The sequence below is a fragment of the Micromys minutus genome (assembly GCF_963924665.1).
Source record: "Micromys minutus genome assembly, chromosome: 31".
Classification (NCBI taxonomy): Eukaryota; Metazoa; Chordata; class Mammalia; order Rodentia; family Muridae; genus Micromys; species Micromys minutus.
Genome location: NC_137966.1, coordinates 10,828,629 through 10,854,961, shown reverse-complemented (window position 1 = coordinate 10,854,961; position 26,333 = coordinate 10,828,629). Strand labels below are relative to the sequence as shown.

Sequence of the window (26,333 nt, the reverse complement as noted above, 5' to 3'; positions counted from 1 at the left end):
CCCATTTGTCCTCTCTTCCCCCCCCCCCTTTTTTCTCCCTCATAAAAGAGCCGTTATTCTGTGAGCTGCCAGGTCACCGAATGACCCGTGACATACATCACAGAGCATTAACTGTGGCCACCATGCTGTTGTCTCTAAATGACTCACAGAAAGCAGCCCGTTGAGCTGAGTGTGTGCTCCAGAGCCTGGGCATCAGACGTCACAGAGGCGAGAAAGAGAGAATAGGGACTGAAGAGTCTCCACAGAGCGAGGGCCAAATCCCAGCGCTATCACCCTGGAAGCTGACACCATGAAGATGCCATCGGTGGTGGCACCTCTTGCCCCTTGTGCTCTACAGCTCAGTAGCCCATCGGTTCTCTCCACTGTTAGGCTGGACATGGGGCAGAGGGCTTTCAGGGTCACAGACAGTCAAGGGGAACAATGTGTGCAGCCAGGCCTGGCTCCCTTTGATTGTAGTAGAGAAAGAAGCTGAGAGGAAAGGTCGTTTTGAGGCTTAATGTCAGAGAATTTCCCCCAAATCCAGGGGAAAGGAAAACCTGCGGCTAGGGAAAGTGAAGGAGGTCAGGAAGCACACAGGTGCTTTTCTGAGCCATCAGCCCCCCAGCGCAGAAGGCATTTGGATTAGACTTGAACCTCAGTTCCTCATTTTGCCCCAGACAGACAAAAAGAACATGCTTTTACATAGCCCACCTGGTCTCTAGGACTCGCTAATCTCTTTGTCATTGACGATCTTTTTCAAAGAACAGGAGGGTTTTTCGATTCAAACACAAGTCCACTAACAGGCAGAAGGTAAATTAGAACTGGCAGATAAGCCACCTCCATGACTCGGATGTTGCTTATGCAACAAAGGCCTGTAGCAGTCCAGCGGGCACCAGCGTGGTAGGGATATATTTAAAATGTTTTAAAATAAAAAGCGGGCATGCTAGGGACTAGGGCTTTTTTTTGATACTTTTGACCTGCTTTCTCTGTAGTCTGTTGAGATACTTGGGAGACTAGAAAAAGAAAAAGAGAGACGCTGATCTTTAAACCTGCCATGATTACAGAGGCGCTTACACTGTTCCCAAAAGGAATTTTTATTCCATTATTAAAAAAAACAAAAACAACTTAGTGGCATTGGAATTTTTGTTTAAATAACCAAATGAGTGCATGGATTTGTATATCTTTATATACATAGGCACACAAACTCACAGAGAGAACACATCTGTAGCTAATTGACTAGTAACTCATTCTGGGGTTGGGGGGGGAGAAGAATTCTTGTTCAAGAAACACACCTGCTGCTTGCTCTATGAGTTAGGAGAAAGAACAGGTTTTGGTTTGAGGGTTCTTTTTATACAATCGATGCCGGATATCACTGGGCAGAAACAACAATTCAGAAAGGAGTCTGACGTGTCAGCTGGCTAGTTAACGCCAGTTCAGCGTTCCCAGAGGGTCCTGGTGTCAATGAGAGCTCAAGGAAAGCCTGAGTGTGTGGATGCGAGGGGACCCTGTGTGCTCCTACCTGCACTGCTCATCCACCCCAGGGCACTGCTCATCATTCAGGTGAACACTGGGGATCTGAGGTCACTGGGAGAATGAACGAGAAAAGGAAGAGAGGAAGTCTGTGGGGATCCACCAGAGAAGGAAGCTAGCTAGACAGGTTGCTGATCTCAGGAGGCTGATGCAGGAGAGAAGTGGGCGGGGCTATGTGTTTTACTCCACGCCCAACAACAAAGGCAGACTTACTTTTTAGATGTCAGAGTCTGCTAGGCCTCCTGGGGACGTACCAGCAGAGAAAGTGTCACTCTGTTCAAAGGGAGAATTGTGGGCGTGGCTACCTATTGTCCCGACTTCAGCTTGGAGAAGCATCCTACAGCACTGGAAGATGTGTGGTCCTGCTTTTCCCAGGCCTGTGGAGACTCTGAGGCTGACAACTTTGGTCAGGTCTGCGTACTCGATACTCCATGGTTTGTGGTACGGAGCACATCACTCAACCTGCCTGAGCCTGCAGGATCCCATTGTACGTGACAGAAGGTCGAAAGGGTGAATGGAAACACGGGGACATGGGGCTTTTCAGTGTTCTGATGCCTGAGGAAACTCAGCAGCATTGGTGCTAGTTAAAGATGGTGTGTGGAGAGGGCCCGGCTCTAGAGTGGGTTCTAGAGAGAGCAGAATGAAATACTAACCCTCCACCAAGTGAAAGCTTTTTATGGAAACTTACAGACTGCTCGGCCTTTTGTTTTAAACTTTACTTGACTTTTATTGCAAAGAGTTAACCAGGGAGAGATTTGGGGTGGATTTTCCTCCACTGCTTTTACACTCACAATCCTCCATTACTGTGCTTAAGCCCACCTCCACAGATGTGATCAAGGCATCACACTCTGTAGACCATCTGACGACTAGGGGCCCCTTCATGCCCTATCTGCCCCTAGCACCTGCTTTCCCTCCATAGTCCGTCTTCATCCTCTTGGGGGACCCTGCTTCTTCTCCCTTGGTCTTTCACATATGGTATCAGCCTCACACCCCACTCTGAGCCTCATCTCACATGTGTCCCTGAGAGTACACTTTGAGAGGCACTCTTTAGAGCCCTAAGGTCCAATCTAGATGCTGTGAGCCCTGTGTCTTGAACACGTGAGGTACGGCTATCCAGAGATGCATGTACTCTAAGCATACAAAATCTACACAAGAATACGTTTTCTCTTTTTAATCTTAAGAATGTTTTGTGCTGATTATCTGTTAAAGTCATAAAACTCCGGAATGTGATGTTAAATGGAGACCATCCCTAGTTTACAAGAGATGAAATTTAGGATATTCAGCTTTATACTGGTACAAGAAAAATATATATATATACTTCAGAAAAATTACCTTGAGCTTTATTTTTATTTATCTTTTTCTTTTCAGTGCTAGAATTGAACCTGAGGCCTTGCATATGTCGAGCAAGGATTCTAGCACTGAGCTCCAGTTCCAGGTCTTTGTATTTTGAATTCTGAAGCTGGATTCTTTTTTCTTTTTTCTGTAGACCAGTCCTCTCTTTTGATGTCAGACTGATGCAGAGAGCTCCAACTCCCAGCAGCCTCACCACTTTGGAGGAAAAGCAGCCAACACCCCAGTATGGGGGGCTGTTAGGGTGGGTGAGGAGGGTGTAATGTATTTTTCACTGACAATGTTTTCAACTTATGATGAGTTTATTGGTATATAACCCCGTTAAAATGTACATCTGTGCAGTTAAAACTAATTAATTGCTCGCTTGCATTCTCTTCCTTCCTTCCTTTCTTTATTTTTTTTAGAACAGTGTCTCCTATAGCAAACGCTGGTCATGAACTCCCTGTGTAGCTGAAGATTCCTGACCCTCCTGTATCCACCTCCCAGATATACACAATTTACCCAAGTACCACATGCCTTTTAGGTGACCTGCTGATGTAGATACTACACTGTTTGGAACAAGATACTTGACCCACGTTCTATCTCAATAGGACCAGTTTATAGAAGGAAGAGCTTTGGCTCTTTCTTGATGGGTGGACCACGGCTCACTCAACTCTGCAGAGTCCTTAATAGACTCTCTGTGTGCCTCAAGTTTCCACTCTCCAGTTGTCTCACCTTTACAGACATTAAAAAAGAGCATTGTAATCAAGCAACCAATGGGAAATGTCTCGGCAATATGGGTGGATCGATGAGACCAGGCGTCTGCTGCTGGCCTGTTTTCAGTTTTAACCTCAGTCACATGACCTTTAGAAGGCGGTTATAGCAGATTCCTGCTATTGATGTCATAAGTCACCACCAACGGATAACTTCAAACACATGAATTATCTCATACTCCTGAAGATCAGAAGTCTAACATGGGATTTCCCTGTACTGAAGGACCAATATATGAACACATGCGAATGAGATTAAAGTCCAAGGAAGAATCTATTTCCTTCCCCTTCAAGCCCTTACAGCCTCCTTCCATTCCTTGCTTAATGGCCTCCAACCTTCATATTTATAATGGCCATGGACCTTCCTCAACTATCTGGTCCTCATTCTCCTGCCTCTCTCTTCATGTGTGAGGACCTTGTGATTACATCGGGCGCATCTGTATAACCCAAGGTTCTCTCACCACAAGAATCCTTATCGCACTCATGTGTATCTTTCGCCATTCAAGGCGTCCCAGACCATGGCTTCTGCTATTCTGCCCACAACAGTGCTCAGCATTTTCTAGTTCACGTATGGATGTATGAATAGCTGTGTTCTCTAACCTGTACCATATTTCTGCTGGGCAGCTTATCGTTCCTGATAGGCTTCTGAGAAGTGTGTTTGCTCAGGTTGCTTTCCTGGAACACTCGCCTTTGTTGCATCATTGCTTCAATCCTGATGTGGTCCACTCACTCTCGGATGTGTTTTAAGAGCCATTTCTTGGGCTGGAGAGATGGTTCAGCGGTTAAGAACACTGACTACTCGTCCAGAGGTTCTGAGTTCAATTCCCAGCAACCACACGGTGGCTCACAACCATCTGTAATGGGATCTGATGCCCTCTTCTGGTGTGTCTGAAGACAGTGCACTCATATACATAACATGAATAAGTAAAATCTTCACCAAAATAAGCCATTTCTTATGGTTTCTGTACTATATCATTTCACACACAAGTATGTCTCTGTTGATATTTTCAGGGGTCGATGTGGGTCACATGACCGACATCTACTCCAAGACATTGTTAGCTAAGAAAACAGCAATATTCCAAATATCCCCATCTAGACAGTGGTTTTTCCTTATAGGGTATGAATTGTGCCTTATTTCCCTTCAACCTCCCCATTATTTTCTGGAGCTTAGCATAATGCTTGGCTGCTTGGCTTCTCAGGAGATGTATAAAAAGCAACAGCCTGGTTGTTCTCATGAGCATGCCGGGAGTGGCCATCCCAAATATGTGGCCAAGATGCCACTGTCTTTCTTTCCCATGATGACTGCATGCACATGATCTGGACATTAAATCAAGGGAATATGGAAAGGTTAAATAAAGAGTCATTTTACAAAATGAGCATTACTGCATGCTGAGCAGAAAGCCGGAGTCAGATCGCTACACCCTTGGCATGGGTCCAGGACTCCAAAACACAAATCGCAGGAGCCCATCAATCGCTGGGCTCCTAACAATATATAGCCTTCCTCACCAAGAACTCCCACCACGTGCCTCCTCTCCCAGACCAGCATAGATGCAAACATGAGCACACACAAGCCTAGACTCTTCCCAGAAGAATGAATGTTAAATAACCTTCAAGCCCGAGATGAGCTTTACAATTAGTTCTCTATAATCACATGGATGCTGAAGATTTTCCTAATGAGAAGAAGATACTGATGCTGAGCCTCATGATTGCTGCTGGCATTGAAGCACGATTTCCAATCCTAACATGCACGATGAGCTACTCGTTATCGGTGACTCTGGAAAACAGAGCTAGTTGGCTATTATTTCACATCATTCGAAAGCATAGCTCTTTGGGAAAAAAAATATTACTCATAAGAAGATCAGACTTGAGATCTGAAGACAAATTTTTCTATCTGCAGCTCAAGGAAGCATTTGTTGCTGACCCTGGGTGTGTCTTTCTGCTTCTCTCGACCTATTCTAGCTACATGACCTATAAAAGCCAGAGTTGATTTATGAGTGTAATGGAAATGTAGCTACCAAGGCTAACCCAAAGCCCTCATTTTCCTCCTTAAGAACACACTCAGAAAATGGTCAGTTTGGAGTTGTGAATCAGATAAGATGGGATCATTTCCATCCCCAGTGCTGTCCCCAAGACATCAGGACATTTGCTACCTCTTCAGCCAACACACCATCTTCCAGAAAGAAAGAAGGACAGAATAATGGTGTGCTGTGCTTTTGCACCCAGTCTCTGGCCCATCTCCCTTTCCTCATTTCCCCTTCTCTCTTTAAAGAAATACTTTGCTGAAAACACACAAGTATGTCTCTGCTGATATTTTCAAAGGCCGCTGTGGGTCACATGACCGACATCTACTCCAAGACATTGTTAGCTGAGAAAACTGCAATCCAACAAAAAAAAAAAAAAAAAAAAAAAAAAAAAAAAAAAGTGGGGGGAGAAAACAAACAAAAACATTATCAGCCCCCTCTCAGCTACGAAGAGAAGGAGAAGAATGAGATGGGCAATCAGCGAAGGCAGCTCCAGAGAGCTCAGCTATTCGGTGAGCACCTTTTAAAGCCCATCATTAGCTGTGTAGTGGTCTCAGTACATCGGTCCCTAATGAACTCCGAGCCTGGTCCTAGTGTGGATTATCAGGCTAATCTCATTAGTGTGCTGACACCAGGATCCCACAGAGCAACAGTAGGTAGGATGTCAATGAGACGGCCATGAGTCCTCCCCACCTCAGATTTCAGCTGCTAATCCTGAAGTGACAAGGCAGAAGGAAGAAGGCAGCCATGTTACTAATGAACGGAAGCCTGATGTGTGTGTGTGTGTGTGTGTGTGAGAGAGAGAGAGAGAGAGAGAGAGAGAGAGAGAGAGAGAGAGAGAGACAGAGAGAGAGAGAGAGAGAGAGAGAGAGAGAGAGAGAGAGAGAGAGAGAGAGAGCATACCAGGAAAACCCCTTCAGACTAATGCAGTTTCTTCTTCCCCTGATGCCTGGCCAAGAGGCAAATGGTGGTTCCTTTGTCAAAACTTCCTTTGGTTTTTGTTTCCTGCCGTAGCCATCATTTGACTGAACAAGGGGCCACTTAAGAAGGGTCAACGCAGTGGGATTCTCTGACACAAGATCTTTAGCAGGATGCTGTGGGGAAATTGCATAAAGATGACACTAGGGTGGCTCGGGCCTCTCTGTTCTTAAAATTGTTCTTCAGAAATTCCTTGCTATCTCAGCAAATAAGCACCCCCAAAGGCAGCTGCAATCAATGGCTCTTTTCTTGCAGCCTCCAGATGATAGGTCTTTTAATGGCGTTAATTTATTCTGCAGGCATTTTGAGCAGCAGAGATGTCTGTGGTGTGCCTGAGCAAGCACTCCTGCCAACATGTTTGTTTGGTTTCCACCTCGAACCGACTAAACGGCCAAATGCTAACCCACTAAATGGCCAAGCTCTTTCTCCTCTCTGAGCCTTGGTTTCCTCACTGGTAAGATAAGGGTTGGATCATATAAATCCCTTTTCCAATTATCCTCAGAGGTCTGTTTGGGGCATCAGAAAGCCATTTATAGTGGGCTTTCTGCTCCATGATCACCTTAATTATAATATTTTTACCTTTATACCATTTACTTATTGAGCATGAATTTTTTTTTTTTTTTTTTTTTTTTTTTTTTTTTTTTTTTTTTTTTTGGCCCTCAGCTAAAAATAAATGCTTGAAAAATTCTGTACAATATGATCTCAAAAGGGCTCTTCCAGCTCTGGTGTTCTGTGATTCTAAGCAGGTGGAATATTTGGTAACAGCTTTTCATTCATCAGCATAATTGGGAGTACAAGACTCCCTGCCAAAACAGAATCTGTATCTAAATAAAATCTTCTGGGTGCAAAACAACCCAGTGAAGGATGTTCATAGGTGAGCAGGCCGTGAGGAACTGCTTGGGACACACAAAGCAAAAGGTTCCTCGTTTTGAGATGCTGGCAGAGCCTGGGGTGTGGAGCTGGGAACAGAAACCCATCGCAGCTTCCGCTCATCTCTGTTGGTAGAAATGAAGTGTGCAAGCCAGAAAGCCACTCTGGAATAGTTTGAAAACATTCAATTACTCATTGGTGATATTCATACACTGGAAAATGCCTTGAAGGATCTAAGGTTTTGGCTTCTTTTGGAAACACAGAAGATGTAGTGGTGATGGGCTCATGTTCCAGCCAGATATCGAGCTGTCAGAGAGCTACAGCCACTGGCTGTTGCTTTGTACTGAGTTTATATATAACACTGTGCTCTTGAATGTGTCTGCACCTACATCATGTCTTTTTTTTTCTCTCTCTCTATATATATTTTTTGCTTTATTGGGAAATAATGATGTTAGGATTTGAACACACAATGCCCTCCGCAGGTTCCGGTGTTAAAGGGTTGGTTTCTAGCTGGTGTCAACTTCTTGTTTTTTTTTTTTTTTCCTGGAGGAAATAGAGACTTCAAGAGGCGGGGTCTGGCTGGGACAAGTAGGTCTGTGGTTGTATGTCATTGTATGGTGGGGTGGGGCTATATTTTGCCACCCCAAACTGGCTTTTTTTTTTCTCATCATGAGGTAACCATGATGTTCCATCTCACCATAGCTCCAAATCCACAGAGCCAAGGCTGGTGGACTGAAGCCTCTGAAACCATGAGTCAAGTGGAGGAATTTTCCAAGTTGTTCTCTTGGCTATTTTGGTCATAGTTACAAAGAGCCAACTAAAAATAGTGGCAAAAGAGACAACCCATTTCTTATTTCTGGTAGCCCTCTCCTTATCTGAAGGAGCCAGACAAAACACACAATAAGAAGATAGGCCTGAGGGAGATGTCACAATATCTGAAGAGGTTTTAGTAGTTACAGCTGGGGAGAGCATCACCAGCATCTTAGAGACTAGAGCCCAATGAGATGACCCGGTTCCCCAGTGTGACCCTGTGGATGGACGTACCTAGGGAAACCGAAGGCTATTCTATTTCAAATGTTGGTAACACCCACATTGTTAAACATCTATGGGTTATACAGCTCTCCCTACTTTCCTGTTTAGGGTTACTGCTTGGAACCCATTTTGAGGGCCTTAATAGTATACGCTGGACTGAATTTTGATGGCAAAGGTGAACAGAACACCACATCACAATTAGGTTCCACCTTGTTGGGTCAGAGAAGAAATAGGAATAACAATTATGTCATGAGTGTGGAGACCTCCACAGCTACATCCACCCCAGTCTTCACTCTTATGACCTTGTGAGACAGTGTTATTTCTTTTATTTAGGATGAGGGATATTAAATTCTCTTGCTTGAGGCTTTGCTTGTACATGACCAAGCAAGGCTCAGACAGAACTGTGACAGTCTGCTTTGGGCCTAGGTCCTTCACTCTGCTTTAGATTTTATTAGCCAACTTTCTTCTCCCTCTCCCTTTTCTTCTCCCTCCCACCCCCACACACACTCACACGCACACACTTATAAATGCCTTCAACTAAAAAGGGCCAGCAGCTAAGCCTAGGGCAGGGCAATTGTACACTAGAGAGTCAAAGAGAAAGCCAAATGTCAGGGACAGAAGTTCTTACGTTTTGTGGACATCAGTTCACCCACCCATCCATCTTTCACCCCAAATTTGCTCTATAAGCAAGGTACTGGTTTCTGTTCTCCTAGAATAAGAAGTACATCTTGAGATCTCCAATTGTCTGAGCTCAGACAAACAACTCCCCCTTTGTGTTTCATAATCAATAAGAGAAAGTGGGGGTGATCTTAAAGGGTGCAATATGAGATTTCTATAGTATCTCTGTAGTCAGACCTCACTCAGAATGGCCAATAAAGGTTCCTCTGTTTCCATCCCTCCCTTCACCAATAGCCACAAGCCACCCCTGCAGCTCACTGCAACAGGGGCAGCTTCTGGACTCATTATTTCCTGGAGAATCTATTCTCCAGCCCTGTAAGGTTCAAAAGTATCGCCCAAGAAGCAGGATACGGAATAGCTACTGCCAATCATCGGCAAGCATTCCCGGGATGCGTGACAGCAGCCCTGCCTCCTTCTCTCTTATCAATTCCTGTTTGACTTCATAAGCCTTTGGGGCATCACACAGAAACAGATTCACATACACTGGGAAGGACAGGGTCGGGGTTGGTCTGCAGGAAGGCACTGGACACATCAAGATGCATCTTTATGGGCATGGATGCCTACTCACCAAGCTTGAACCACATATCACGGATGGAGAAGCCAATGAGCCGTCTCATGTCCCCGTACCTGAAAGGAGCAAAAATGCTGGCTTTTAACCTTATTCCATAGTGTTTCATGAAGCTCCCCTACTCACAGACAATCCAAGAATGCAACCTACTTATTCAGGATTTTGTTGTACTTAGCGTGTGTGAACTGTTCCAGCTGTAGAGAGTCCTGAGTGATAAAAGCAACTGCCAGATGAAAATAGTTGTTCCACAGCTGTAAAAAAAAAAAAAAAAAAAAAAAAAAAAATGAGAGAGAGAGAACAGTCATGGCGGGGGGGTCTGAAAGAGGGGAGGCATATTAAATGCTGGCTAACGTGAATAATTTATAAAGTCAGCAGAAGACAGAGGCGAGACCAGTTTAATTGTGTGCTCTGCAATTCTCTAAATTGCATGGACTCCAAAATTAACATCCTGGCCAAAGCAAGGACAATGGATGGGTTTCTCTAGGCCCTGGCAGTGCCTCCTTCTGACAATGGGATTGGTCAAGGAGAATTGTAGAGCTCCATTCTTGTGACTGTGGTACTTCTGTTGTTCTGCTTTATGAAAGACAAATGACTCAGCCCAGCTGGGATCTCTGGTGAGCTGCTTCCTGCCCCGAAAGTATAGGTGTGTGAAAGATAAGGCTACTCAGGAAGTCAGAGCTTCACAGGATGCTTTCCCTGATCTACCCGATAGGAGCCAGCCCACAATCCATGCTGTCTTAAAGCACTTCGCTCTTGCCTTCCCCTCTGGTCGAAGTCCTTAAAGCTTGGTTCTGGGACCATCCCTTGGGAACACGCTAGAAGTATCGATTTTTTTGGCCTGCCCAGATGTGTAGAATCACACCTTCGGGAGTGGGCCATGAGACCTAGAGACTGGCGTACCCAAAACCACTCAGAGTGAGGGTGTCCCGCTAGAACCTTCTTTCTACCCGTTTGATGGTTCTCAGCTGCTGTTAAGTTTTGTAGGCATATGATCTGATGCTGACTGTGAAGGACAGTAATGGAAGCCACTCCCCCAGCTGTGGTGACATGGAGCAAAAGAATCATCCAATGTGCACATATGGAAATTTATCAGAGGGATGATCATGGTGATGATGGTATTGATGTGGACCACAGACTCATCTGCAAAGTTGGGGTGACCCGGCACTCACTGCAGAGGGCTGCAGCAAAGGCAACATGAGCTAACATGAGGTTCGCAAGAGCACAAACCTCAGTAGGAGCTTGAAAGTACCTGCCAGTTTTCTTTTCAACACCCAAGTAGCTCCTTTCACACTGAAGCACAGTTTGGCAGCTTGGATGCTCAGCAGAAAGTGTTTTAAGACATCACAGGCCTGACTTGCAAAAGGACAGATCCGGAAGAGGGACCACCCCGCCATGGGGTCTGTCAGCATCCATGCAAGCAGACCCATCCCAGGTTATAGATAGCACCACTGCCAAGGTCACAACTGCTTAGAGTCAAACCTTCCATAAGCCTAACTGTACGGCCCAGGGCAGGCTCCTCCTTCTCATTGGAGAAGGGGAGGGGAGAAGGGGAGAGGTTATTTGTAGGGATTGCTATCAGGATGTTAAGAGAATAAATTAATTAATTAACAATATAAAAGAAAGCATCTTTAACAACAATAACCACAAAGCCAGCCTGCTGCTCTTTGCTTTTCTCTTTACCCAACAATATTGTGTCTCCCCAGGAGCAACATACATCTGCTTCACTGTCTTTTACTACTGCACAGTATTCTGATGTCATCACATTCTGATGTCATCGCATTCTGATGTCATTGCATTCTGATATCAGGATTACCTCAGTTTTACCCATTTATAGACATATAGACATTCAACCTATTTGTAGACATATAGCTTGGTCCCAGTTCTCTAGCTACTGTGCACATTCCTAGTGCTGGAATCACAGAGCCACGGAACACAGACAGGTAGAGTCATTTGCTGTCTGTTTGGTCGGTTGTTTCTTGTATTTTTTTTTAAATTGTGGATACCATCAGGATGCCTTCCAGGGTTACAACCTAATTACCAACTCCACTGTCAGGAGCATGCTATCCTACCTGCCTGAGTCTCAGTTCCTTCACCTGGAAAACGAGGATAATGGGCCCCAAAGGGTGTACTTATAAGGACTAAATGAGGAAATCCTGCCCAGCAAACTCCCATGGACTCTTGCCATACAAGTTTAGACATCAATCCCTACAAAAGTGTGACCCAGTGCTGCACACTAAAGCAGATCTGCTGCCACACGTCCTCATTACACACACACACACACACACACACACACACTTTACTCCCTATCTTCACTACTAAATGTCAAGGTCACAGAGGTGAAGACGTCCTTTCCTGGTCACCTTGATCTCTAGGATTTTCAGCTGCAAGTCTGACCTAGCTGTGTCATGGCAGTGTTTGTGGAAAGAGTTCACAGGGAAGGGTCACACTTCATGTGTACTCCTATGAATCTCCACCCCACCCCCAATCCCCCAAAAGCCGGAATGGTATCTCAGTGGTTAAGGGTATGGGCTGCTCTTGCAGAGGACCTGTGTTTGGTTCCCAGCATCCATATGACATATACTAGTGGCTGTAACTTCAGCTCCAGAGGACATGATGCCCTTTTCTGGAGTCTGTGGGTAACACACAGACCTACACACACACACACACACACACACACCTACATACACAGACATATACATAATTTAAAATAATTTTAAAAGCACATTCTTCTGAGAATGAACAAAAATTTGTATTTCTATCCACATTTAGAGATTAAAACAAACAAACAAAAACCCCGAGGACCACAGAGAACACAACTGCTTTGTCCTACTGGTGAGTGTGTCATTAGGAGCCAAGCTGATCTGACTCCTGTCCTCTGTTGCTTTAAAAAGCTTTGGAATGAATTACCACATCATCATACTACAAATTCACAGGTTCCAAATGGGAAGTTTAGATACATGTGTATACACACTTACATACATACATACATACACACACACACACACACACACACACACACACACACACACACACACCCCTGGGGCAATTAATGTAGCTACCACCTAAACACTTATCAATTTTCAGTGGTATGTCTTCTAGCCACTTTAAGATATATACTTTGGTATGAGTGCCTAGGCTTTCTACTGTGAAGAACACCAGATGCATACCCCCTTCATGGCTACAGCTTTGTGGGTACTGAACAGCATCCTGGATCTGACCCCTCCCTAGCCTCTCATAACTGTTACTCTACTTACTGCTCCAACAAAATTGGCTTTCAGAGATTCTACATACGGATCAAGTCACAAAGTGTGTGTCTTTCTACATCAGGGTCTGTTTAAGCTAAGGCAAAGGTAGCATTTTATCTTCTGTGGCTGAGTAGTATCCCACTGTGCAGTGTTTCAAGATACCACAGGCCTGACTTGCAAAAGGACAGATCCAGAAGCAAGAGGGACCACCCTGCCATGGGGTCTGTCAGCTTCCATGCAAACAGGCCCATCACAGGTTATAGATAGCCACCACTGCCAAGGTCACAACTGAGTGAATTCCTTTTACTCATCGCCTTACTGATGGACACGTGGAATGAGGCCATGTCCATCCTGTGGCTCCTGGCAGTGAACATAAGAATGTTTATGTCCCCTTGGCTCAAATTTCCTTGTGAGCCTACGCTCAGTAGTGGAATTGCAGAACTCTGAGGTGAAGTAGCCTGGACCCGCAGCACAAGTCCCTGACAAGGTAAATGTGTAGTTCCTTCTGGTCCATGTGACCTTACAAAGAATCAAGAGCATCCATTCCCAGCATCCAGAGGGCACCACTGATCTTTGCTTCCAGCAGAAATCACCATTTCTATGATGCCCAGGCCTTGGTTCCTATGGAGTAGCACCCATGAAGTTGTTGTCTTTTTGCCCTTTGAATCACAAAACCACTATTCAGAGGCGAGGTTAGGGCTAATCTCCTTTCCCCTGTTCTGGCTCCGGACAGTGGGAGCCAGGATAGAAGCTGTTCCTGCTGGTGTCACATGAATAATAGATGAGCCCACAAGAAGAAGATGAGGGTGTTTCAGGCAGGGTACAAAGAACAAATCCATTCTCGATGTGGGGAGGAAAAGATGTGGGAGCAAAGAGAAGATTGAAAAGTGACCCAGTTTGGGGGTACTTTTCTCTAAATATCTGTGGAAGCCTCCTTAGGAAAGAATTATTTGATTCTGGGTTCCTAGCTCTTTTCCATAGTTTACAGAATCCTGTGGGTGTGACAGCCTCCAGCTATGTTGTGAGGATCAAAAGGCTGCTTCTCGGCTGGCTTGCCTGTCAAGAACTGACCTGAGTTCCTATCCCTGATGCTCATAATATCACTGTGATCATTATGATCATCACCACTACCACCATCACCACCACCAGCAGCAGCATCACCATCACCAAAACGATGCTAACAAGGTAACATTTATTAAATGGCTCTTGTTGCCAGGACCATTCTAAGTGAGTTACATGAATCAATTCACCTAACCTTTCTAACTGCTTAGAGAGTTGCTAAGGGCATCTTCATTGAACATGGGAGAAACCAAGGCACAGGACAGTGAAGTCCTTTACCTAAAACCACACAGTTCATGAGTTTTTTACACATATGGCATATCCCTTTCCTAGGTATGTTGCGCACATATAATTTCTTTCGGGAAAGTTTTATGAAACCGAAAAGAATGGCCTAGAGAACTGGAGTTGACCCTAAGACCATGGAGGAGAGCAACAGTCAGAACAGCAGGTCCTTAGGTTAGAACTGCTCACATCAGGGGAAAATGGCAAACCAGTTGGTCTTTTTATAGTCACACACTGCCCTTCTGGCCCCCAGGTATGTTGTTCCAAGCTGTTCCTTCAAACACCATGGACATAACCATTTCTCTGAACAGGCTTGTAACACACGGAGACCACGGGTATCTGCATAGAAAACAAAACCTTTCTCTTGGTTTTAAACAGCCAGTGTGACATGTTTGGTTGCTCTGTAAAAGATTTGTCATCTGAAGAGAAAGCCTCACCCAAGGCCATAGTGAATCTATAGTGTGACCATAGTCCCATGTGGAAGCTTGTATCAACCAAAGTAGCTCCTAATTCCAAATGCATAGAGGTGTTGATGTCAGGGTTTCTGGGTATGGATTCCTGGTATTACTCATTCCTGCATCTTCAGAGAAGCTATCCAGCAATGGTATCAAACTTGCAGGGTAGCTGAATGTCTTTGACCGTGATTTCTTATGAGCTGGTGTATAACCTATGGCAGGTTCTCTTGAAGCTGAAGTTATCGTGAACATCGGTCACTTCCTTTCCCAGATCTGAATGCAAGGCCATGGGCGAGATCAAGAACCTTGTGTAGAGATCACATTCATCCTCTCAGCCCAACAAAGACATCTCGACCTCAGCAAGGTACATGGCATGGGTCTTAGCGCAAGTGTCATCTCCCCCAGGGGACATCATACACCAGGCACAGAGCACAGAGTGGCTGTGAGTACAAGGCTTTTTACTCTTATGTAGTCATGTTTTACCAGAAGGGGAAAAAAAAAACATGGATGGGATTGGAGGAGCAAGAGTGATGATTTCAAATCATCAAAATGTTTAGTGCCTAAAGTAACATCAAGAGGCTTAAGTGGCAGCTCATAACCACAGGGTCACTCGAGAAATCCCAAAGAGGAGCCAAGCAGGGCAGGCTCTGTAAAGAGGAACTATTCCAACAGAAGCTGACTGGTAAATTTTCCCAGCTTGTCCTGAGGTGGGAGGACAGTTAGCATTTTATAGATGTTATCCCTCTGGTGAGCTCGAGAGGCCAGGCTGATGGAAACACAGCATCTCAGATGAGCAGGCAGGAAACCACATGGCCCTGAGATCCTGCACTAGGTGACTTCTGTTACTTTCTGTTAGCATAGGCTCTAAGGGTTGAGGACTTCCCTGGAGGAGGCATCTCAGGCTGAGGGTAGGGTTTCTTCTCTCTCTCTCTCACGCCAGCAGCCATGGGTAGTAATACAGACATTTCTATCAGGCCTTGAAGAGCGTGTTCTTCATGGGCCTGACGAGGGACATCACTTACCACACAGTCCCATTTCTGTCTACTCTAAGGTCTCAGAGGCCTTGAATCTTGACTGACCACACACCAAAATGACTTTAGGAGAAATTTGAAGGTCACAGAGATAATCTTGAAAGCTTTATAATTTAGTATTTGTGACTGGCTGTTCCTTGGCACCAGTGAACAAAATACTAAGAAAATGTTACATTTTTGAAAGTCAACAGCAGTGCCTCTCTACAGCAAGGAAGTGATACGCATCCTAGTCAAATGGGACATTTTCTTTCCTCTCTCCACTTGCCTTCCACATGTCTTCAGAGATGCCTAGAGCCTCTGTGTGCTTGCAGGTGGGGATGGTAGAAGAGGAAGCAATGAGCCCAATGGGCCAGGGTTGCCCTGAGCAAATCCAATGCCTCACACTCACCTGGAACTCAAAGCTTGTGTGTTCTAGAAATTTCTGGTTCATGGTTTCTGCAAACTTGTTGATAGCTCTCAGGAAGACCCTGGAAGAGGAAACAAGGTTACTGGGCCACCTGAGCATCCTGTCTCTTTTCCCTTCCTGATAGACTGAAATCTCCTCACATCCACCAAGAGTGGGCTGATCGTCCAGATGGGGACTAATGCAGGTCAAAGTAGGGGGCTGAGGTTGCCTCACTAGAATTCAAGAACCATCTATTTGAATTTTTGGAAATTTGTATTGTCTTATATTCAAAAATTAGAAGCATATGGCTAAACAATCCATGCTGCCCAGAAATTATATAAAGAAAGAGCATCCCCTCCCCAAACAACAGCCAGTATTCCAAGGGATCCCCTCTCCTGGAGAAGGCTACCATAAACACACGGGTGAACATCACTTCAAAGGTCTCCTTAGAAGCATCCGTACAAATGACATTTTTAGGGCGTCACTTTGATAAATGGTATTACAAGGCAAATGTGGCTTCATAGTTTGCCGATTTTACTCAATAATAAATCGCGGAGTCCTTTCACACCAATGAGAGCTGCCACATGTCACCCTTTTTAATCACTGAAGAGCTTTCTACTCTATGACCGTACCACAGTTTATTTAATCAGTTTCTTATTGATTGGCTGTTTTGTGGTTTCTCACCCCCCCACATAATAGACAATATTCCTGTGATCGATCTTCTATGCCCTAGTGCACTTCCTTCAAACACCTCTTTTCTAGTCCTTTATCCAGGCACAGTGCTAGCTAAATTCCATCTACAGTTCACATTTGGTACTGGGCTGTCGAGGTGCACCCTCCATGTCTCTCTGACCACCTTGTTCTTTTTTGTCGTGGTCCATGAACTCCCACTGACTCTTCACACTACCCTCTTCTGTTCCACCATTCTCATAGGCAGCCTTGATCATAGCCATTCCTGACCTTTGTGGCTCTCCACTGCCCATGGACAAGCGGAGCTTTCTCTTTACATGCCATTCCCTGCATGCTTTGTTCAGACCTGTCTTCCTATACCCATTTTCCACTCTTACCCTGCAATTCAGGTTACTGCCTTTGCACTTGGTGGCATGTTTTCATTTTATAGCCTGTCCCAGTTCTTCTAAGTCAAAATTATGTTTTCCTAGCGCAGATTTGAGGATGTCCTGTTCAACCTCTGGACACTCCCATGTGATTTTTGTCCTCTGTAGATGTGCTAGGCCACATTCAGAACAGTCCTGGGACACATGAGGATGAAAGTTGAAAACAGCCAGAACCTCCTACTTCTTAGAGCGTTTGATCATTCTCCTATGTTATAGGTGACTCTCTGGGGGCACTTTCTCTACTCGGCACATTTGAAATCTGAGCTATCTTCATGTAGCCAGACTTCTGATGTAGACCTTGACCCACTCACAGGATAGGACCCCCAGGGTGTTCCTGGAAGACAGTGAATGGCATACTGCCCGTTTCCTCCTTCAGACCTCGCCTTTCTAGAGATTAGGAACATGGCTTGCTCACATGCTCACTTTCCCAGTTTGTATCTTCATCCTAGGTCTCTCATGAGCTCTAGCTTGTATTCCTGCTCACTGTCCTTCACACCAAAGCCAACTCTCAAATGTACCCACTCCCGCTTCTCTTGGTCATTTTCCCCATGTGAATGAAGAATGGGGGCCCCCTTGCACTTGCTCCCAAAGAGAAAGATGACTCAACTTTGATAACCTTGGCTTTGGCTTTGTCCCACACCCAACACCCAGTCTGTCAATGTATACTCTTAGTGTTGCTTTCAGAATAGGTCTAGACCGATCTACTTCACTTTACCCCACTGCTACAAATGGGGACAAAGCCATAATCATTACTCGAGTTTTGCGGCTGCCTTCCAGCTAAGATGCAACCAAGTCTCTTTTTTGCATGCCTATGCTTATGATTTTGCCTTCTTTCTTTCGATGCTCTAGACAGACCTTAGACTCCAATGCATGCTAGTAAAACACTCTGCCATCTTGGCTCCACCATTCCTAATGAGCAGCAAGCAATCAGTATATCCTTGTCCCCTGAGTGGCTGGTCCAGGATAATGCTTACAGCCTGCCTGAGGTACCAGAGGAAACCAATAAAGGAAGTGCTGATGAGTGTGGGATATTATTTGAGCTCCATTATGCCTGGGAGCCACTAAGAGATCTTACACAACACATTTGCACATCAAGAAGTGTCCCCTTCTAGGAGACAAATAAGCTGGGCTATTAATACCACTCTCACCACCCCTCGGTGGGTAGAATTTATTCCTGGACCACTTATTCCAAGGTACCAGCGAGTTCATCTCCATCCCTCTCCTACAGATGGATGGAGCACCCTGCAGCCAGAAGCATCCCAATAAAATAAAAGAGGAAGCTCTCAGACATATGGGGGCTGCACATAAACAGTATTGCTATATTTTGGCTGGGCTGAACATGGCAGGTACTAGAGGGTTTTGCTGTTGTTATTGTTGTTTGTCTGTTTTTGGTGGGGCACTTCTTGGTAATAAGGCTGCAGTAGCAGTTCATTAAGTACTTACATGTTGTTTGCTGGGGGAAGAAGTGTGTGGGGGTGCAATTTATTCTAGTGATTGGAATCACAGAATTTGGAACATGCACACACTCCAAAATGCTATTACTGACTTTGCCACTCTCCAGCTCTGTGGATTTGGGTCACGTTACTATCCTTTTGAAGTCTCAGGTTCCTCCCTGCTACACAGTAGTGAGGGGGCCATTTCTTTGAGTTGCTGCAGGGAATGGGGCATCGTGGGTACTGAGTTCAGTGCCCAACCCAGAGCCTGCAGTTGCACAGTGGTCATCAGAAAATCTCTAGGATCCTTCAGGCTGCCCACTTCTCCTTATAAAACCAAGATGCCAACAGATGAGCAGACAAAGAACAAGCAGGGAACACCTAGCAATCAAGTTTGAGCAGGCAGGAAGGACCACACAACAGTAAGAATGAAAAAAAAAAATCCCACAAAATCTACTGCCCCATAAGGCTGTCAAAGAGCAGGGTTTCTTTGGTTTTGCTTTTTGCTGTTTGCTAAGATGCCTTTGAAACAACATCTATATTTTTCTCCTTAAAGATTAGTTATCTGGTTCTCTAGATGGAAGCACATTGAGTGGCTGTCACGTTGTGTACAAACATCTCAGGAGCTGAAATGTGATACCCAAATGAGGGCTTTATATACTCTTTTGAGCAACAAAGCTATCGGTAACTCCAGAACAGACATTATTGAGGTTGTCAGTTTAAACCCGTCTGGGGCTCCTAGAGGCTGGGCTAGTGACTGGAAACTAATCAGCCATGTGCTGGGGGTATTGAGAGGAGGTATATTACCTCCTCCTGGCTTCTCTGACAGCCATAAGCTGAATTTAAGAACCCCACTTAACTCTGTGTTGTGTTTAAGGTAGGAAGTATAGGGTTTTTCTTCATCTGGTTTTCTTTTTTCGAAAAATTGTTCTGAAGTGGATAGACATAAGAACAGACTCAACTCTCTGTTGCTCTCAATAATGAGCATAAGTTGTTTAAAAGGCAGTTTATTTTCAAATCTCAACCTAACTTTATTATCCACTGTGTATGTGTGTGTGTGTGTGTGTGTGTGTGTGTGTGTGTATGTGTGTGTGTGTGTGTGTGTGTGTGTGTGTTACGGTAACCAGAGTGTCCACTCTGAACCAGGGCTGGTTCACAGGGCTCTACAAGGATTGCAACAAACTTTGTTTAGTCAATGCTGCATCCTTCTGAGCTATGACCTTGACCTCCCCAGCATCTCCCTGACACCTTCTACAAGAGGAACCAAGTGTAATACTCAGTAAGATGCAATCTAGGAACGATGGTCCAATGCCTCTGTACATGAGTACCCTCAGTAAACCTCAGTCATTGTTTTTCTGGTTCTTGGCTTGCTGCCATAACATTCAGTGATGGGGAAACTGAGGCTGGAAGTACTCTGTTCTGAAAGCACAACACCACGCCAAAATCACAAGTCTAATGACTTTGAATAAAAGCAGAGAAGGGAGTGGTGGCCCTCCCTGGCAAGGAACATTCAGGGGACCAGAGGACTCCTGTGAATCCCGCTCTCAGCCCTGTGGTTCCTAGGATTTGAGTCTTCTGGTCAAAATGTACAAGACAGACATAACAGATACACTCAGGCCAAAGAACTTATGCTTCTCTTGAGCCTGACACATGCATTCTCCCCGAACGTTTAACCTGCTCCTATCACCCCAGCACCCCAAGATTCATGCATCAAGAAGTTAGGGAGAAGCTGCCAGGGCACAGCTCACCCGAAGTACCTTCCCCACTCCCCTGGGGGTGCAGCAGCCTCACCAAATCTGGAATCTTATTGCATTTCAACATTAGTTGTGCTGTGTGGGGTAAAAAAATCATGGGCCAGCGAGGAGGCTCAGCTGACAAAGGTATTTGTCACTAAACCTGACATGCTGAGTTTGATCCCTAGAACCCATGTGGTGGAAGGAGAGCACTGATTGACACAAGTTGTCCTTTGTCCTCTGTCCTCCAGACATGCCCCATGCCACGTTTTCAGTGACAGGAATGTAAAGATATAAATAATTCTATGTATCAACAATGTCCTTACTTTATACCAGTTATTCTTTCCTTTCAGCCACATCAATGCCACAATCTGCCATAATGGGGACTATTACTAGTCTTGTGTTACAGTGAGGTAAACTGAGTCCAGAGCAGCTAAGTAACTTCCCCAAGGTCCATAACTAATAAAGGGGACAGGATTTGAACCCAGGAAGACATGAGCTACAATGGTGGTTTTCAACCTTCCTAGTGCTGCAACCCTTTAATGCAGTTCTTCATGTTGTGGCGACCCCTGCTCACAAATTATTTCAGTGTCTGTTGTTTTAAATTGTGATGTAAATATGTGCTATGCAGGATGTCAGCTACATGGGCCCCAAAGGAGGTGCAACCCTCGCTGGTTAGAACATCTTCATGCTACTCTTCGCTCATGAGGGTCAGTCACTTCGGGACTTGGACACATTTCTGGTCAAACTTATTATTTTCCTTACTACAAGGAAGCCTTCGGGATCAGAACTTGAATGGATCTGAGCCCTCCCTAGAGCCTGAGACACTCAATAAATGTTGATTGACTGTTTTAAGGGCAGTCGTAGAGATGTGTTTAAATCCCCGACTCCCCTTGAAGTGCTATGATTCCTGACTGAGGCACAGATGCAAGAGGGAAGAGAGAGGTTTCCTAGCATAATTGCGTTAATTTACAACATTATGAAGAATTCGATCCTTTGAAATTTAAACATGCCATATAAATCAGATCATGCTGAATGCTGCATCTTACCAAAAAGAGAAATGTTCTAGCAGAGAGAGTTTCTTATAGTAGGCATCTCCTTTGCATAGACAAACAGCCTCCAGCTGGGGAGACATTCAAAGCTGGAAGGTTCTACCGGCTCCACCGCAGAACAGAAACACGGGTAATCTATGACTGATACACAGATGCACACACAAATCAGAGGTGGTATTAGACTGATTACAGCAACATACATAATAGAGGGGAAAAGATAAAGATAAATAAAAGATTAGAGAGAGGAAAAGAACGAGGATGATAAGGGTAAAAAGTTCATTAGCGATTATGCAGGCTAATTTAGAGATAAGCCCCCTGTGTATGTGGATTGCTCCTTTCTGGGGAACAGGAAATGGTACTTTAGGTGAGTGTCCCACTATAAATCACAGTACACATTCCGTTTGCATATATTCTGCAAACTAGCTGCAAACTGGCAGCCTGTCCCCCCTTCAGGGTTGCTGCTGTCTGAATGTCTGTTCAAGGTTCTTCGGTACAAATGGCTCTCGTACATGGGTGAAGAAGCCCGGGCTCAGAACTTGGCTCAGGTTGAATGGAGTCTCTCTTCCTGGCATTAAAGCGATAAGTAAGTTGTCATCTGTGTCATTTGTAAATTGCAAATGGTTGTGGTTCCACCTCGTAAGGTTGTCGCAAGGGCGGGGAATCAAACGCATGGGAAGCCTTTAGGTGCTTAACAAATACCAGCTATAAAATAACACACAAAATGTAGATGTCGTGAGCAACCCTCACAGGCTCCATAAGTGGAAGAGACATCCTTGTAGCCAGAATATGAAAGAAGCCTATAGAGTAGGCTATGCTCCTGCAAGAACAAAAGAACAGCCATCTTTGGAGGGGGTGACATTAGCAGACACTTCTCTAGCCTAAGACCAAGTTGGCGTCACTTAGTGATACCAGTGCCCTGCTTACTGAATTCTGACTTGTTATCGGTGTGGCACTGAGAAACAACTCTATCCATCTGAAACGGGAAATGCAAAATCCTGTAAAATGGACCATAGTTATCCTCTCTCCGGGGAATCAGAAACTGACACTCCAATTGAATGGGTTTCTGAAGAGGGGAGGGTCACAGCGGGCTGTGGTTATACAAGTCTGTAATCCTAGGATTTGGAAGGTTGAGGAGGGAGGACCCTGAATCTTTCTCTCCATCTGCATCATGAGTTCAAGGTCAACCTGGGCTACAGGCCTCTGCTGTACCCTCAAACCTGAGTTTAAATGACACTGAAACGTAAAGACATGGATGTCACCGATCACAGCAGTAACTACTTTGATTTAGGAGACAATTCTACTTTCTTTGATTTTTTAAAAATTTTTTGGCTTCCATTCTTCTAGATATAGAGACAGAAGGCTCATTTTACTGGTCAACTTGACACAATGGAGAATTATGTGAGAAGAGAGTCTCAGGCAGGGATTGTCTAGATCGGGTCAGCTTGTGGGCAGATCTCGGAGGAACTTTCCTAATTGAGTTAACTGAGGTGAAAAGACCAGTCACCCTGAACGTGATTAGCACCATTCCGAGGCGTGGTATTCTAGACTGTGTGGGAGTGAAGGAAAGGTGGCTAGACACATTCATGTCCTATCTGCTGTTGACTGGATGGAGTGAGCTGCTTTGAGTTCCTGCCTTGCCTTTCCTAGAATAACGGACTGAAACCTGGAATCTTAAGCCTAAAAAAAACCATTTCTCTATTAAAGTTGCTTCTCCCCTCCCCACCCCCGGCCCAGAGCACTTCATCATAGCAATTGGAATAGAACTAGAGTCCTCGCACAGATTACTAACAACTTCTCCCAAAATGCCTGATACTCAGCTCCAAATGGGGAAAGTTGCCTGAACTCCAGTTCTGGCTTTGCACTGGCTCACATCATTCGTTCCCTTTCCTAGCCTTCCTAACTAACAGCGACTCTGGATCCCTGTTGTTTGGGTAGAACTCACCATACTACCTCCGGTTCAGAAGGCAGATTGCAAGATCAAAGCTTGGCTTTAAAAATGCCTTTCATTTTTCTGCCACAGAGGCTTATGGAGGAACATGTAGCCCATACTAGACTTTGAAGATTAGCCTTGGGAATTACACTGTACTGACTGGAGAAAAAAAAAAAAAAAAAAAAAGCCAAATTCTCTCCGGAGGTTTTTTCTGGAAACTTTTTCTTTTTCCTCTTTCTTTCAATAAAATACATATTTGCCGGGCTATATTGAGGCCCAGCTCTTCAGAGTGTTATCTGCTCTTCCAGAGGACTCTGCCTCCAGTCTTAGCTCCCTCAGGACAGCTCACAACTGTCCCTGGATCTGATGCCCCCTTCTGGTGTGCACAGGCACAGGTGCTCAAGTGGCTTACTGGATTACACACAGGCAAAATACTCATGTATTTTAACCAGATATGCGTGTGACCTGTAGAGTGTACTTTCATCCCTCGAAAGGGAATGTTTGTTTGAGAATGAAGCCAACAGAGACAAGACAGAGGCAGGGGCATTGCTTTCTTCCATCTTCATTTGAACATCAGGATCCAGCCGAGCATAAAACTAGACCTCTACATTTTTTTCAAGTTATCTGGACGCATACGTTTTTCTACTTTCAAAAACCTAGATCCCTTTAAAATCCCAGTCAGGAAGTTCCCTGTGGACATGGGGAGTCACCGGACCTATGCATGAATGTCACTCTTTGTGTTAGGACACACAGTCAAGTTGCACAAGGAGGTTGTACTTGAAAAGCTCACAGTGTACAGACTGACCAGTCCTGTGAAACACTGTGAGGATAGCAGCTACGTGTGCATACAGACAGACACCCAATGGGAAACAGGCTTTTCTGCCATGACAGAATCACAGGGTGCAGGACTTTTGGAGGGATACAGGCATTCAGGCAGAGCCATATGTCATACAGAAATGGAGAAGTAGACAACAGGAGAAGCTGGACATATCCCAAATGCAAATGACCCTGTACTATCTCCTGGATGCTTCATAGAGCTTGACAGACTATCTGTTTTATCTTCTGGTACACACTGAAGGACCATGTTCAGAGTAGCAGACAGCTTCAACCACAATTCAAGATGGCTGACCAGTGAAATCTGAGCAGCTATACAAAATGTAGACAGGGGTCCCACTGTCTACAAATGAGTAAGAGTCAAGAGATGGTAGTAGATGAGCCTTAAGCCAAGCATGGTGTCCTTCCAAGTATGAGGGTCTATGCTCTGCCACAGGGTTTATGCTCGGAAATTTGGCAAGACACAAGGCCAGGGAAGAGTCTATTTCTGACCCATGGTGTGCCTCGTAGGATTATGTAGCCTAGGCGTTGATGGGAAGAGCTTCCTCTTTCTACAATAAGCAGAGATGTATACACAGATGCCTTCTTCTGCCTTGACTGGTTCCTCCTCCCCTCCTGCAGTCCTAAAGCTAGTCCAAAAATACTGTAGCCAGGTGTCTATCACACGGTGGGCAGTTGGGCATCCAGGGACTGGAAGAACAATTTCCCAGAGATCAGCAGGTGATGCATCAGCTTTTAGCATGCAAGAGACAGATCTCAGACCTTATGCAATGACAAAATCATTAATATGTAAATGTGCATAGCTTTCCCTCCAGTCCTTTTACTAAAAAGATGTTCTGGTTTTTCTTCTCTGCCACTCTCTGGGGACCTTTCTGTCTTTGTCAGCCAATTCTTGGCCTGTGTAATGAAGAGCAGAGGTGGTAGTTACAGGGAGATAAAACCAGAAACCCCTTTGAGATGAAGGGCTTTCTATGGTACAGACCTGAAATAAATAAATATAAGTATCCATAGGGACGGGGAGAGAAAGGAAGGGAGGGGTCAAGAAGGCCTTGCTCAAGAGAGGACATAGGTGTGACCTGAGAACAGGATCCTGAGACAGATCAGAATAACCACGGTATGAAAAAAAGCAAATGGGGGATGGCAGGGAAGCAGGGGAAGGAATTATTGGAATGGCTGAGTCTTGGGACTTACAGGTACCTTACCACAATGATATTAGAGGCACAATAGTGAAGGTTGGAATTGTTGGTAAGTATTTATTTCAGGTTGTGAATTATTCTTGGGTTACACTGATATTCTGTGAGACCTGATTAGAGATTACATAAATAAATAAAAGATGTATAAGTTATACCCTGTACTGTCCCAAAGGCAGATTCATCTGTAAAATGCTCCTCCTCATTTCTTCAGGGTAGAAAATCATATTTGCATATTGAAAGCATTCCCCCTCCAGTACTGTAACATGGAAACCTTTAAAGGTTTGACCCAGTGCTTTGGACACTTGCTTAGTATATGACACAGAAAACATTGTATTATCCTAAACATAATTTTAAACACTCCCCTAAACTCTCCTACTATAGGCAGTATCACAGTTTAGATGCAACTTAGAAACAGAGAAGTACGGGGCTATTTGGGGTGACTTCAAGATTGGTGAACCCTTTCCTCCTTGAGCAAAGGAAGGAAGGGACCCGTTAACATGTCTCTCTTATCTCCCTCCCATAGCTAGTGTTTTTTAACACAAATGGTGAGCGCACGAGGCAATATTCGGGAAGCACTGGGCAGCTTACCTGTTCTGAACCATGCTCATGGCCATCCAGTCCCCGGGGTACACGTTCTTCCCAATGAGGTCCTTGAACATGATGAATGTTTCCATCAAAAAGTCCTATAAAATGCCAAACACGCCTGTTATCCCAAGTCACCGGGACAGACTTAACATGTCTAGCTATCGGTGGTAGTGAATGAATATCTTCTTTATATTCCTTTAGGGGGTTAAAATTGAGAAGGGGCCCGGGTTTTTGCTAAGGAATTCA

At 44.8% G+C, this 26,333-nt stretch overlaps 1 protein-coding gene across 1 annotated transcript in view; it reads right to left on the bottom strand.

Moving 5' to 3' along the window:
- The window catches only part of DOCK2 (dedicator of cytokinesis 2), a 400,191-nt gene that overhangs the window by 57,053 nt on the left and 316,805 nt on the right, over positions 1-26,333 (bottom strand). Inside the window, exons 29-32 of the mRNA XM_080942111.1 lie at positions 26,091-26,185; positions 16,216-16,294; positions 9,906-10,006; positions 9,756-9,814 (exon numbers count right to left, since the gene is read on the bottom strand). Of these exons, the coding sequence (XP_080798237.1) occupies positions 9,756-9,814; positions 9,906-10,006; positions 16,216-16,294; positions 26,091-26,185 (334 nt within the window). The remainder of the gene's footprint in view (positions 1-9,755; positions 9,815-9,905; positions 10,007-16,215; positions 16,295-26,090; positions 26,186-26,333) is intronic.